General features: G+C 34.9%; 1 protein-coding gene across 1 annotated transcript in view; it reads left to right on the top strand.

The window, feature by feature from the left end:
• The window catches only part of LOC135218259 (peroxisomal membrane protein PEX16-like), a 99,857-nt gene that overhangs the window by 67,240 nt on the left and 19,726 nt on the right, over positions 1-12,891 (top strand). Inside the window, 1 exon segment of the mRNA XM_064254432.1 lies at positions 1,205-1,362. Coding sequence (XP_064110502.1) covers positions 1,205-1,362 — 158 coding nt within the window.

Raw genomic sequence — 12,891 nt, 5'->3', positions numbered from 1 at the left:
TCTTTTTGCTTCCCTAATCCTATATTTACTTGCCCTCTCACAACTTGAATTTGATGTAGTCCTGCTACCCAGGAAACATTGTTCCATTTTCGTACTTCAGTAAAAATTAACAGTGATTACTTTATTTCCCACCTTCAAGAGTACAGTATTGCTCTCTTTTCTCCACAACTAGTCATTGTTTTTTAGAGGAATAGGATCTGGCATTTGTTTTTCTTATTAGGAATCTGTATTAGCAAAGGTCTTTCCTTTGAATTTTGTGGTGTAAGTGAACTGAAGCTTCCATCGCAGTTACTGCCAGTGGTATTTGAAGCATTGAGTATGGGCTCTTTGATTGTATTAATGCCTTTTATTGATAGTTTGGAGATGGCCTGATTTTTACCTTTGGACAATAATTTGCCAGGAAATACTGATTGACATATATTTTTTTGCCAATAGGGGTGCATAGATGCATGTTCCCCTTGTTACCACAACAAAGGCTGAAATGTGTATATCTTTGAGGAGGGGCCTGAAACCTCTTATTTCTTATTGCCTAACTAGGACAGCCATAGGTACTATTGAAAAGATGATTTTAAATCTAGTGAGACCTCTTGATGCTGTCTGAAAGCACTTGGAGCAGTTGATGGCTGCCTGTTTTGAAATGCCAGGACAGCAAGGTGGAGTCATCCATCTCTTGCATTAACTTTTCCTTAGTTTGGTGAAGAGGAAGTCAGGAATGCAAAGAACTGATTCTTAGTAGTGTGAACCTACATGAGCCTTTGACATTATTCAGACTCTATGGTTGGTGTTCTGAGGAAATGCCTGGAAGCTTAAAGAGTTTGAATAATTTCTTTTGAAAACCTATGTTGTTTCTCGTGACTTTTTATCATTTAAGCCAGTCTATAAAAACTGAAAAGGTAAAATTGCTCTAGGAGTAAATAGTAATTAGCACATTCAGTCTCAATTCACTTGTCCTGGAATAGGGTCATCATATTTCCTTGGAGAGATGCTATCAATGTCCCTGGTGCTGCTGAGGCAGCTATCAAGGTTTTGAGTTGCTAGACCTGACCTTGTTAGAATGCCTGCTCCATGACACTGCATTTTATGTGAACTTTAGAGAAAAGAAATAATAGGGCTGACTATTTCTTAGTTACATAATTTTTAGTAGAGAAAAACAGGTATTCTGCCACTAAATTAAAAATATCTTTTATATTTTTTTTCATCACAGGAGTAATTAAATTACCTCAGTCTGGACGCATTATGAGGACCCTAGCTGGAGCTCCACCTAGTCACCAACGAACATTTACACCTCCAAAACCACCTAACAATAATGACAATGAACCTTCATCAGCCCTAGTAGTTTCTCACAAGCATCTAGCTGCTGAGGTAAAATTGTTATACTCTGTTTTAATTTAGTTTAGAATTTGATAAAGCTTTCATAAGATTAGCAACTTCAGTACATACTGTTTACTATACTGGCAGCCATTAGCAGTAAGTATTCCAAAACAGCTTCAGACCCAAAAAATAATGTGGATGTTAAGTCTTTTCTTGGATTACAAGAAAAGATGAAAATGTTTAAAGCATTGAACCGTGGGTTGTTCTTACACTAATACAAACCCTCGTTCTTTACATTAGGATAAGCTGTTTTCTTTGATCTTGAGAAGGCTTATGATACAACATGGGGATATGTCCTTCTGAGGGTTCTTTATGAATGTAACCTGAGAGGCAATTTGCTTGTTTTATCAAGGCTTTAAAAAAAAAAAAAAAAAAAAAAAAGGTACAGTCTGGCCTCTTAAATCCAGGTTTTTGTGGTCTGGGAACTCCCATTAATTGGGATGTTTGTGAATCAGCCACCATTAGTTCTTGAGTGGCTATGAGGGTGACGCCACTTTTCAGTTTTTGGATTTTTTTTTATTTCCTAAATGAAGCTTGCTCTTTAAATATACATACACAGTTTACTTCCAATGAAAATGTTCTGTGAAACTAAAAAATATGTACAGTCACCTCTCAATTAACGCATGTTTAATTAACACGTTTTCGACTTAAATGTGAAACTTGACAATATTTTAGAATGTTTAAAAAAAATGTGAAAATTTTGATTCAACGCGAATTGACGCCTGAGTGTTATTTTCAAATCAACCATGCATCAGCGCTGCAGACGACGGCCGTCGACACAAACAAAGACATAGCACAGTATGCATGTATCAGTAAAGGGAAAAATTTTGTTTATTTATTAACCCTTAAACGCCAAATGGACGTATTAAACGTCGAGTCAAAATGTCTCCCGTATGCCGAATGGACGATACCATACGTTGACGGTCAAAAAAGTTTTTTTAAAAAAAATTTGCGAAAAAATACTTATAGGTCTACCAGCCGAAAACTTTTGAATCACGCGCCTTGGGGGAAGCTGGGAGTTCACGGGAACCCAAGGCGTTTGTTTTGTTTTATAATCGTTTACGCAGGCGCGCAAGCGCGAATTTCTTTTCTTATTGCACTAAAAAGTATCAGTGACACATCTCAAAAATTATTTGTCACTTTGACATAATTTTTTTACACTGTTTTAAATTATCCGTTACATGAAGTATTATATATGAAAAATGTGCGCAATTTCATTTAGAATACAACAAAAAAATACTCATTGATTGTAGCTTTTATGAGTTTTGTTTGAAATATTTTCCATATAAATAACGATAAGTGCCAAAATTTCAACCTTTGGTCAACTTTGACTCTACTGAAATGGTCGAAAAACGCAATTGTAAGCTAAAAACGCCTTATATGTTAGTATATTCAACTATTTACCTTAATTTTGGCAACAATATTTCAATTTATGGTGAATTTATGGAAAAACTTTTTCCTTACGTCCGCGCGGTAACTCTTCCGAAAAAAAAATCATGCATGCGAATGTGGTAATGTTTGCACCATTTTTAAACTTAGCCGTTACATAAAGTTTTATATATGAAAATGTGTGCAATTTCATGCACATACAACTAAAAACACCCATTGTTTTAGCTTTTTATCAGTTTTGGAAATATTTTCATATAAAAAATGATAGTGACAAATTTTCAACCTTTGGTACAATTTTGACTACCGAAATGGTTCGAAACGCAATTGTAAGCGAAAACTCTATTTTAGTAATATTCAATCATTTACCTTCATTTTGTAACAAATTGGAAGTCCTAGCACAATATTTTGATTTATGGTGAATTTATGAAAAAAATAAAATTTTCCTTACGTCCGCGCAGTAACTCTTCCAAAAAAATCATACGTGCGATTGTGGTAATGTTTGCACCATTTTAAATTAGCCTGTTACATAAGTTTTTTATATAGGGAAAATGTGTGCAATTTCATGTAGAATACAACGAAAAATAATGAAGGTTGGAAGCTTTTCTCATTTTTGAAATATTTGCATATAAATTACGATAAATAGAAAAAAAAAAAACCACGTTCGGTCAAATTGGCTTTACTCTACCGAAATGGTCGAAAAATGCAATTGTAAACGCTAAAACTCTTATATATTTTAGTATATTCAATCATTAACCCCCTTCATTTTGCAACAAATTGGAAGTCTCTAGCACAATATTTCGATTTATGGTGAATTTATGAAAAAAACTTTTCTTCCCTCCGCGCACGGATTCTCCGCCATAAATCTCTGAAATGCGTACATCGCATTCTCGGAAAATTTGCTCCGTTTCATATTAGGGCATTTCATAGAGTTTTATATATAAAAATGTGCGGAATTCATGTAAAATAAAATAAAAGGAAAATAATTGAAGGTTGTAGCTTTTCTAATTTCCGAAATAATTGCATATAAAAAAAATTTATAAAAAATTTCGACATTTGGTCAATTTTAACTCGTCCGAAATGGTCGAAAACTGCAATTTTAAGCTAAAACTCTTACAGTATCATAATATTCCATCATTTAACTTCATCTTGAAACAAATTCGAAGTCCCTATAACAATATTTAGATTTATGGTGAATTTAAAAAAAATATATTTTTTTATGTCCGCGCATTATGAATTCATGCATCATTTTTGATAATATTTTCACTGTGTTGCTTTTATCATTTTACAATGTGTTATATACCAAAATGATTGCAATTTAGTGTACATTACAACGAAAAAAAAAATAACTTGTTACCTTTTTAACTGTTTTGCGCACAGCGCGATTTGAATACAATTATATATGAAAATTTTCGTTTTTTGCGCTATCATATACCGCATTATTTATATAATGATAATGTAATTTTTTCATTTCTGATGGTTGCATACTAAACTTCAGCCAATGACAAAAAAAGGAGCCAAAAATGAACTCTTAATCTTGAAAACTAAGCACTCTGTGTTTTTTTTTAAATTTTTTTTCCGCTTCCGCGCTCACTCCAAAACACCTCCGGCACACGGGAGACAATTTTTTTTTACCGCTTCGGCGTTTAAGGGTTAATAAAGTGAATGATTTTGTTTATTTATTAATAAGGCAAAAAAAAATTGACACGAAACGAGAATCACTTTTGTTCCAATATTGCCATAATTGAGCAATGTCATGCTGCTGATGGCTACATATAACGAATAATGTGCATCTTTTCCATGAATCTTTTAAACAGTTATAAATTACTTCACTGTATCCAATAGTATTGTATGTATTCTCATATTATTGTGTTCTAAAATAATAACATAGAGGTCAATGTTTGGGTTTGGAAATTAGCTGATGGCAAATACGAGTTTATTTTGCCGTATTTAACTCAGTTCTGTGCAAATTTTCTTGCTTCAAGTTAGCATAAATGATTATCTAGACACTTTACTTATATGCGACAAGGTCATTTTTCGTTATATGACGAACTTTTAAGTCAAAATATGGCTTGAATAAATCTCATTGTGAACTAAATTATTTTTTTCATTAACAGATTGTGTTGGGAGCGTATTTATTGCGTAAAAAAAACCTAATTCCGTCCGCTATATTTACTTGATTTTATCGTAATACGACCTTAACGTTATTTATCTTTTATTGGCATGAAAACAACATTAAAATTTGTTGTTTCAAGCCAAGTAGTTTTTATTAAAATGATTTTCTCTTGATTTTATCTGCAGTTGTTATTTGATGGCATAACTTTACTGGAGTTTTATCCTTGTTGCTGATGCATGATAACAGTCATTAGAAGCTTTAACAGTTTTCTCAGCTTCAGCTACAACTTGGTCTCAATTTGACAGCATATTTCCTCACTCATTTTTTATCTATAGCAAATAAAGTTACTACATGAAAATATATCAGTCCTATTCTACATAAAAGTTGTTTATAATATAACTACTGTAATTGATTACTATCATACAATGATTGAAATACAAGCCAAACGGATGTTGCTGTTATCCAATTTGGTTGTACTTAGCAAAATAGCACAGAGTTCCCCCAAGTCCTGGAATGTAACCTCCCTTATTACTGTTATTTCGTATGGGAAAAATATGTTTAAATATCACGTTTTTTAATTAACGCGAGCTCTCCAGGAATGTAACCCTTGCGTTAATTGAGAGGTGTCCATAGCATGAAAAAGAATCGTAATTTGCGTACATACTCTTGCATCATCTGAACTCGTGTATCGTGCAAGCATTAAAAACACATGATTTCATCATATATACATTGTGCATAGTGTGCTATCTATTTTCAGTATAGTTCAGTAGGTTTGGCTTGTTATACCTGTCTTAGTTTTGGTAGATACCACTGGTGATGCATAGGCAATTAAATCTGAGTTAGCTTTTAACTAAGAAATAGTCCTAGAAGTGAAAGTTTATTAGGCTAAATGTGATTCTTCTTACATTAAATCAGGCTTTACCAGCCTTGTGACTTTTTGTTTAGAATTCATTACTATAATTTATAGTTAACAAACACTTACTGCTGCGTGTAAGAAATTGGCATAAACAACAGCATGTACTAACATCAACAATTGAATTGAGAAACAACTGTTTACCGATGTCAGTTACTGTAACTAACATGGTTGTGTTACAGGGTTCAGTGATGGCTTCCATAAACTAGAATAAAATAAATTTTATTTAGCCTTCATGCAATGGAGAGGAAAGTGTTATGAAAGTATGCCACTTAAGTTAAAGTTGTAGCTGTGGGTGAAGAAATGAATGTGAGGCCACAAACCATTTTGGAAGAGGCAAGAGCAACGTCCGATACTGGCGAACTCACACCTTTACTTTATTTGTATTTATAGATAAAGTCAGTTGTATTTTTAAACCCAACTTTGGTAATTTACGTAAAAAAATGAATCTCCAAAATGCATTTAATTTAGCAAGCAAATGTAATGGCTATGATGATGTTGATGTCGTTAAAATGCAATCAGCTGATGATTTTAAGAATGTGAACATTACCAGAATGCTAATGGTGCCTGAATACTATGTTCACATAAATTATAATATGATAATAATATGAAAATAATGCATTAAGTATGACTGCATACTGTATGTAAAACAAGTTTTATTCAAATTTTCATTGTTATACAACTGTTATTTGAATGCTCTCTCTCTCTCTCTCTCTCTCTCTCTCTCTCTCTCTCTCTCTCTCTCTCTCTCTCTCTCTCTCTCTCTCTCTCTCTCTCTTTATATACAAGATATGTGGCACACAGAATAAACTGTCACCAGAAGTTTTAAGCAGCAATAGTGTTACAGAGTTTAAAAGAAAGCTAGACAAAATCATTAGAATTGTGAATGAACAGTAAAACCTAGAGGTAAGTGAACACACAATGTCTCTGCGAATGTCTTTGAAACATCCTAATCCTTGTAATTCTCTCTGTTTCACATGTGCAGGTTTAAAGAAACATAAGCAGTAGATTTTTTTTTTTTTTTTTGCTGAAAACAAGACCCAGAAATCTTTTGAAGTATTGGAAAACATTGAAAGGCACCAGGAGATTAGAATTCATCAGTGCACTTTTAATGTTGTTAAAGCTCTGATGAACTGAAGGTGTAAGCATTTTGGAGGAGATACTTATGGAACAGGCCAGAATTTTCATAAGGAACTATGTAAACCTAACGAATGAGAATGACAGTGATTCATAAGCCTTGTTCTGCTTTTCATAACAGCAATATATATATAGGGAATGAGCTTGCAAGACTTTGTTGACATACAGGTTTTTTAGGGGTGATTTCTGTCATACAGGATTTTCTATGGTCTGACTATGGCCTGGTCCTAAGGGAGCCGGTTTATAGATAGGAAGTCGGACCGAAATTTCATGTTCAGGTTGGAGCAACAATGTCAGATGTATTCAACCAAGGACTGCCACAAGGAAGTGTACTAAGTATAACCATCTTTGCCTTAGCAATAAATGAGGTATCCATAATAATTCCCCCAGAAGTAACTTATACTCTTTCTGTTGATGAACCTTTTGATATATTTTGTAGCAATAAGGATGGCAGTAACTGAACATCGCTTTTAGCTCAGCATAGATGATATAGTAAAGTGGGCTGAGATGAATGGTTTTAGATTTTCAGCAAGTAAAACTAACCATGCACTTTTACCACATAAGATGATTACATTTTGATCTAGATTTGTTGATAAATGGGCAGAGAATTCTATGTGTTGGTGAAACAAAGTTTCTTGCAATGAATTTTGATAGCAGGCTGACTTGGATTCCACATCTGAAGTATATCAAGAGAAGATAAAATGCTTGAAACCAATGAATGTGCTGAAAGTTGTCCCACACTTTGTGGGGTGCAGATCTAATTCAGATGTTGAGACTACACAAAGCTTGTCTTTTCAAAATTAACTTATAGGTGTGAAGTGTACACCTCAGCCAAGCAATAGCCTTAAAATGCTTAATTCAAACCGTCATGGAGGAGCGAGATTAGCAACAGGAGGAATGAAATCATCTCCCACTTAGAGCATGCTTGTAAATGCTGGTGAGATCCCTCTGGATCTGCATTACCAGTGTTTGCTGTTTTGGAGCTGGTACAGATTTCAGGGGCTGCCTAAGGCCTTAACAAGCATTTGTATCAGAAATGAAAGGAATTGGCAATTTTATGAAAATTACCCCACGCAACCTAAGTCATTTGCTTGTAAAGTAAAATTTGTAATCATCCAATTAAACATGCCAAGGATAGAGATTTTACCAATTAGGTATTCAGGTAAAATGGTGGTTATTATAATTCTATATGGCAGAAATGTTCAGTGAAGCAATGAACTTAATATTTTTAGATCATTTCTCTAAACAGTTCTCATGGATGGCTCAAAGTCAACCAATCAGAAAGTGTGACAGTGTCAGAGTCAGTTGCATCAGGTTCTTCATTTATATATGTCAAAGGTCTAGAATTAATGAAAGCTTCTACTTCAAACAAAGCTATGTCAAGTTCACACTTAGTTAAGTTTGTTCATATGCGGAACAAACCTTCGATCTTAACAATAGGATAATTTTCTAGTGCCAGCTGGAATCTGGTTAAAAGCAATCAAAGATTGTAATGCAAGGAATCTGTGGCATCTGGCAACGATGTCTATACTGGTCATCAACCACGTCTGTATGCAGTGACACACTTAATCTTCCTTCGACCACCTTGGAGTGTGGATGCTCGCATTTGCTCTCCTCCTGCCCAAGCTGGTTTCTTTGTTTTGTCTGTGTTTTTGCTTATGCTTTTGAGTGTGTGTGTGCCTTCTGTGTGTTATCATGGATTCAGCCAAGAAGACTATGACCCCTCTATGCTTGTGTGTGGGATAGCTTCTCTGACTAACCCTCGACTTGCAGTAGGTGCCGTTCGAATTTTTTTATATAACTAATCCTTGCCTGTTGGTCCTGGCCTATGTTGCAGTGGAATAGTTTCAAGAAGAAGAGGGAGTCTTGTAGGATGGCTACTTGTCCTTCTTGGAAAGGTTTTTCGCCTCTCCGAGTGAACAGTGCTGCTTCCATTTCTTCCAGAAATTTTCCTTTTGCTTTGTCTGTCGCCCCGTCTGCTTCCTTTTCTTATATTGTTTTGGCTTTGGAAGTACCAGTATAGTGCTGCCCCCTCTCTCAAAGAAGGTAACCTCCCCTCCGAGGGAGAAGAGGCTACTCCATCTTCCTCTTTAGTTTCAGCCTGTCCTTGGTGTCAGCACGATGTCAGTCTTATCACATGTTCTAGCTGTGTCCAGGGAAAGAGAAGCTGCGATTCCAGGAGGTCCCCATACCGAAGAGATGACAAGGATTCAGAGTCCACTGAACTTGTCACCTTCAACAGGATGTCATATTTATTGCCAAGAGACTTCCTTAGAGCAGACTTCACAAACCTCACAAGATGTTCCCACCAACCTCCCCACTATGAGGATCTGGGAGCAATGAATTTCCATTCAGGACTCAAAACACTAACATATTGTGGAAGCTTATTTGCAATGGTAATTAGGGTTTTAGTATTATCTGATTATGTATATCACAGAAGGAAGACCTTGCCTAGCAGTAAATCTGTGTATGTATAGCTAACATACAATCAGGTACTGAAAGAGAGTCTGATAACTCCAAATGAACATCTCTTGTAACAGCACAAGTAAATGATAATATTTACTATAATTTCTTAAATGGAAGCTCAACAGCAAACAAAGGGCCTGCATAATCTAAACCAGTTATGGCAAAGGGTAACATACTGTTAATTCTCAATTCCGGCAAAGGAAGGGAAGGCTGATTACATGGCCTAGAATAAAATCTATTGCAAGCAACACATTCTTTACAAACTTTTGGTCAGTCGCCTTAATCCAATAAAAGTATCTGATGGTTGACATGAAAGTATGAACATCAGCATGCTTCAAAAATGAATGCTGAAACTGCACTATAAGTTTAGACACTTGACAATTAGGAATTATAATGAGGTGCTTGCTGTCATAACTCATGTCAGAATATTGTAATCTACCCTTTATTCTCAATAATCAATAATCCCTTACAGTCAAGAAAAGGGTCAAGTTTCCTCAAGGAAGAATTCCTAGGGAGAGGTTTTCCTTGAGAAAAAAACTCTTAATTTCTTTTTCAAAATATTCCTTTTGTACACAAATAAAAATCTTGTCCTTTGCATTACTCAACTCATTATAAATGAGAGAACCTGGAAGTTTATCACCATTAGTTTTACAATTGTTAATGAATCTCATAACCAAGGCAGTAATGTTTATTACTTAGGTAAAATCACTCCATCTACTAAAGTCAAATACAGAACTGACATCATTAACAGTCATAATCACTCTTCCCTTATATTCTTCATTGGGAAAAGAAAAATCATTTGCATCAACCTCAATACTAACATTGGTACACAAGTTTAAGGAGGAAGTAGATAACCATTGTTCATACGTGAACAAACCTTTGGTCTTAACAATAGGATAATTTCTAGTGCCAATTTTCCGTTTGAGACCTTTAAGCCATATGTCATTTGAAATTAACTGATCACAATTAACCTCTCGGGCCATGAAATCAGGATTATCTTTGCCAGGGCAATGGAACCAATCACTAGATGTTAAAGTTTCAGTCTCAACTATTCTATTGGCTACAAATGTTTTTCATTTAGTGGGATTGCCCTTTATCCAAGACAATGAGACAGAATCTGTCCAGTAAGCTAATTGGACACTTATCATTCAAGTATAAAGCAGATTTCAGAATCTGTCCAGTAAGCTAATTGGACACTTATCATTCAAGTATAAAGCAGATTCCACAAACTTAATTTGACAAGTACTCAATAAGAATCCAAGTACGTTAATTCAAGGAAGAATCATTTCATTGAGTAAGTATGTATCAGATCTCTTATAATACTGCCATACAAAAAATGGGAAAAATTCAGGAAAAGAATGGTATCCATGTTAAACTAACTAGACATGCCATATCGAAAGATGGAAAAAGGATACTTGATCCTAAAGAAATAATGTAATCTGAGAAAACTTAGCAAATGTAATTAGTGATAAAAATTTGGATGGACAAAATAGCACAAAGAAAAATAATAGAGAAATAATAACAATAAATTTTGAAACAATAGAAGATATATACATATTACAATAGAATATTTGTTATGGATGAGTTGGAATATGCTCTGTTGACACAGCAATAAATCTGCTCCAGGAGGTGACAATATTTGTTTTGAGATGATCTGCCATTTAGCGCCTTTGGCAAAGACATACGATTACAGTTTATGGCTTCGAAATTTATTTACAAATGAATGGCGTACAGCTATAGTAATTCCTATCTCCAAACCTGGAAAAGATCCAAGTAATGTAAATAATTACAGACCAATTTCTTTAACAAATTGCTTGTGCAAATTACTTGAGAAAATGGTACTAAATGCTCAACTTACTTGACAATTTCAAGAAAATAAGTAAATTTTGAACTCTCACTCAATCCAGGTCACACTGTAAGAGATCTACACTAGATTCTATCTCTAACTTGGAAGGCCATACACATAGAAGAATTGAAAGAAAACAAAAAGCATTCAATACTACCTGGAGGTTTGCTATACAGTGGTCCCCCAGTATTCGTGAGAGGTGTGTACCAGCCCCCCCCCCCCCCCCCCCCCCAGCAAATAATTGGAACCCCTATATGAGCGCTGAAAATGGCCTATTTTGGTTGGTAAAACTCAAGAAAAATCCACTAAAAATTTTTATTCCGTACCTTGTTTTTTTTAATAGTTTTATCACAAAAAGTGCATATTATAATGAAATTTATAAAAAAAACCCAGGAATTTCTGGATAGTTCTCATAGAAAAATATGGAGGACCCACTGTAGTATTAAAAACTTTACAAAACATCATCAGTGGACATGTACCTATGTTTATCCAAAACTTTTTGACAAATTGCAGTTTTTAGGTAAGAATTGATGATGTTTTGTCCAGAACGTTTCCACTTTAAAATTGTGCTCCGCAAGGAAGCGCCTCCTTAGTGGCACACTGTTTACCCTAGCAATAAATGATATCAGTAATATTCTACATAATGGAATAAAAAGTAACCTTTATATGGATGGTTTTACTATATATTATTCAGCATCTCACATAAAACTTGCTGAGAGAATAATTATTAAAACTACGTCAGACCTCTGTTTTTGCAGGCCTTTCTTTTCGTGTTTCGGTTTTCGTAGACTTTTTTCCACGAAATATTGCCTCAGTTATTGAACATTTCCTCGGTTTTCGTACACTTGGAAACGCTCCATCTGGGGCCCAGGATGTGGCCAGGCCCTGTATCGAGCGCCATAACAAGGCATCCCTTCTTCTTTCGTGCCCTGCTGCTTTTGTGCTTGTTTTTTTGTGCTTTTTTATTCGAGTGCAACTGCTAAATAACCCAACATGGGGCCAAAGAAAGTTCCAAGTGCTAGCCCTTGTGTAAAAAAGGCGAGAAACACTACAGAATTTAAGAGAGAACTCGTAGCAAAGTGATGGAGGAAGTTGCATACTGATCTTAGTGAGAAAATGCCTACAACAAGCACTGCTATTAATGAATTTAAGGCCAGCAGAGGCTGTTTTGAAAAATTCAGGGATTAAGGACATGTTTGCAAAGTGGAATGATATAAAAAATTTTGTGGAGAATTATCATCCCAACAAAGAAGTTGTAATCCATGTCTCCAACATGTTTAATGACAATGTCATGTTTAACTTTAGGGAAATTTTAAAGAAATTGTTTAATGACAATGTCATGTTTAACTTTAGGGAAATTTTAAAGAAATTGTTTAATGACAATGTCATATTTAACTTTAGGGAAATTTTAAAGAAATTCCAGAAACAAATGTCTGGATAGTTTTGTTGTGCAACAGGGATCCAGTAACTCTCAAGCTGGTCCTAGTGCCAGTAAAAACGAAGAGAAGTAACCCCAGATAGGTCCTTGATACCTGAAGTCTTATGGTGGGAGATTTCCCTTCCAAACAATAACTTCTCCTCCACTCTCTGTCTTCTTCCATACACTGACAGGTGTTTTTCATAAAGGTAAGAGTGATGTTAAATGTTCATATATTA

The sequence above is a fragment of the Macrobrachium nipponense genome, chromosome 9, assembly GCF_015104395.2.
Source record: "Macrobrachium nipponense isolate FS-2020 chromosome 9, ASM1510439v2, whole genome shotgun sequence".
In the NCBI taxonomy this organism is placed as follows: Eukaryota; Metazoa; Arthropoda; class Malacostraca; order Decapoda; family Palaemonidae; genus Macrobrachium; species Macrobrachium nipponense.
This window is presented reverse-complemented; position numbering and strand designations above follow the sequence as displayed.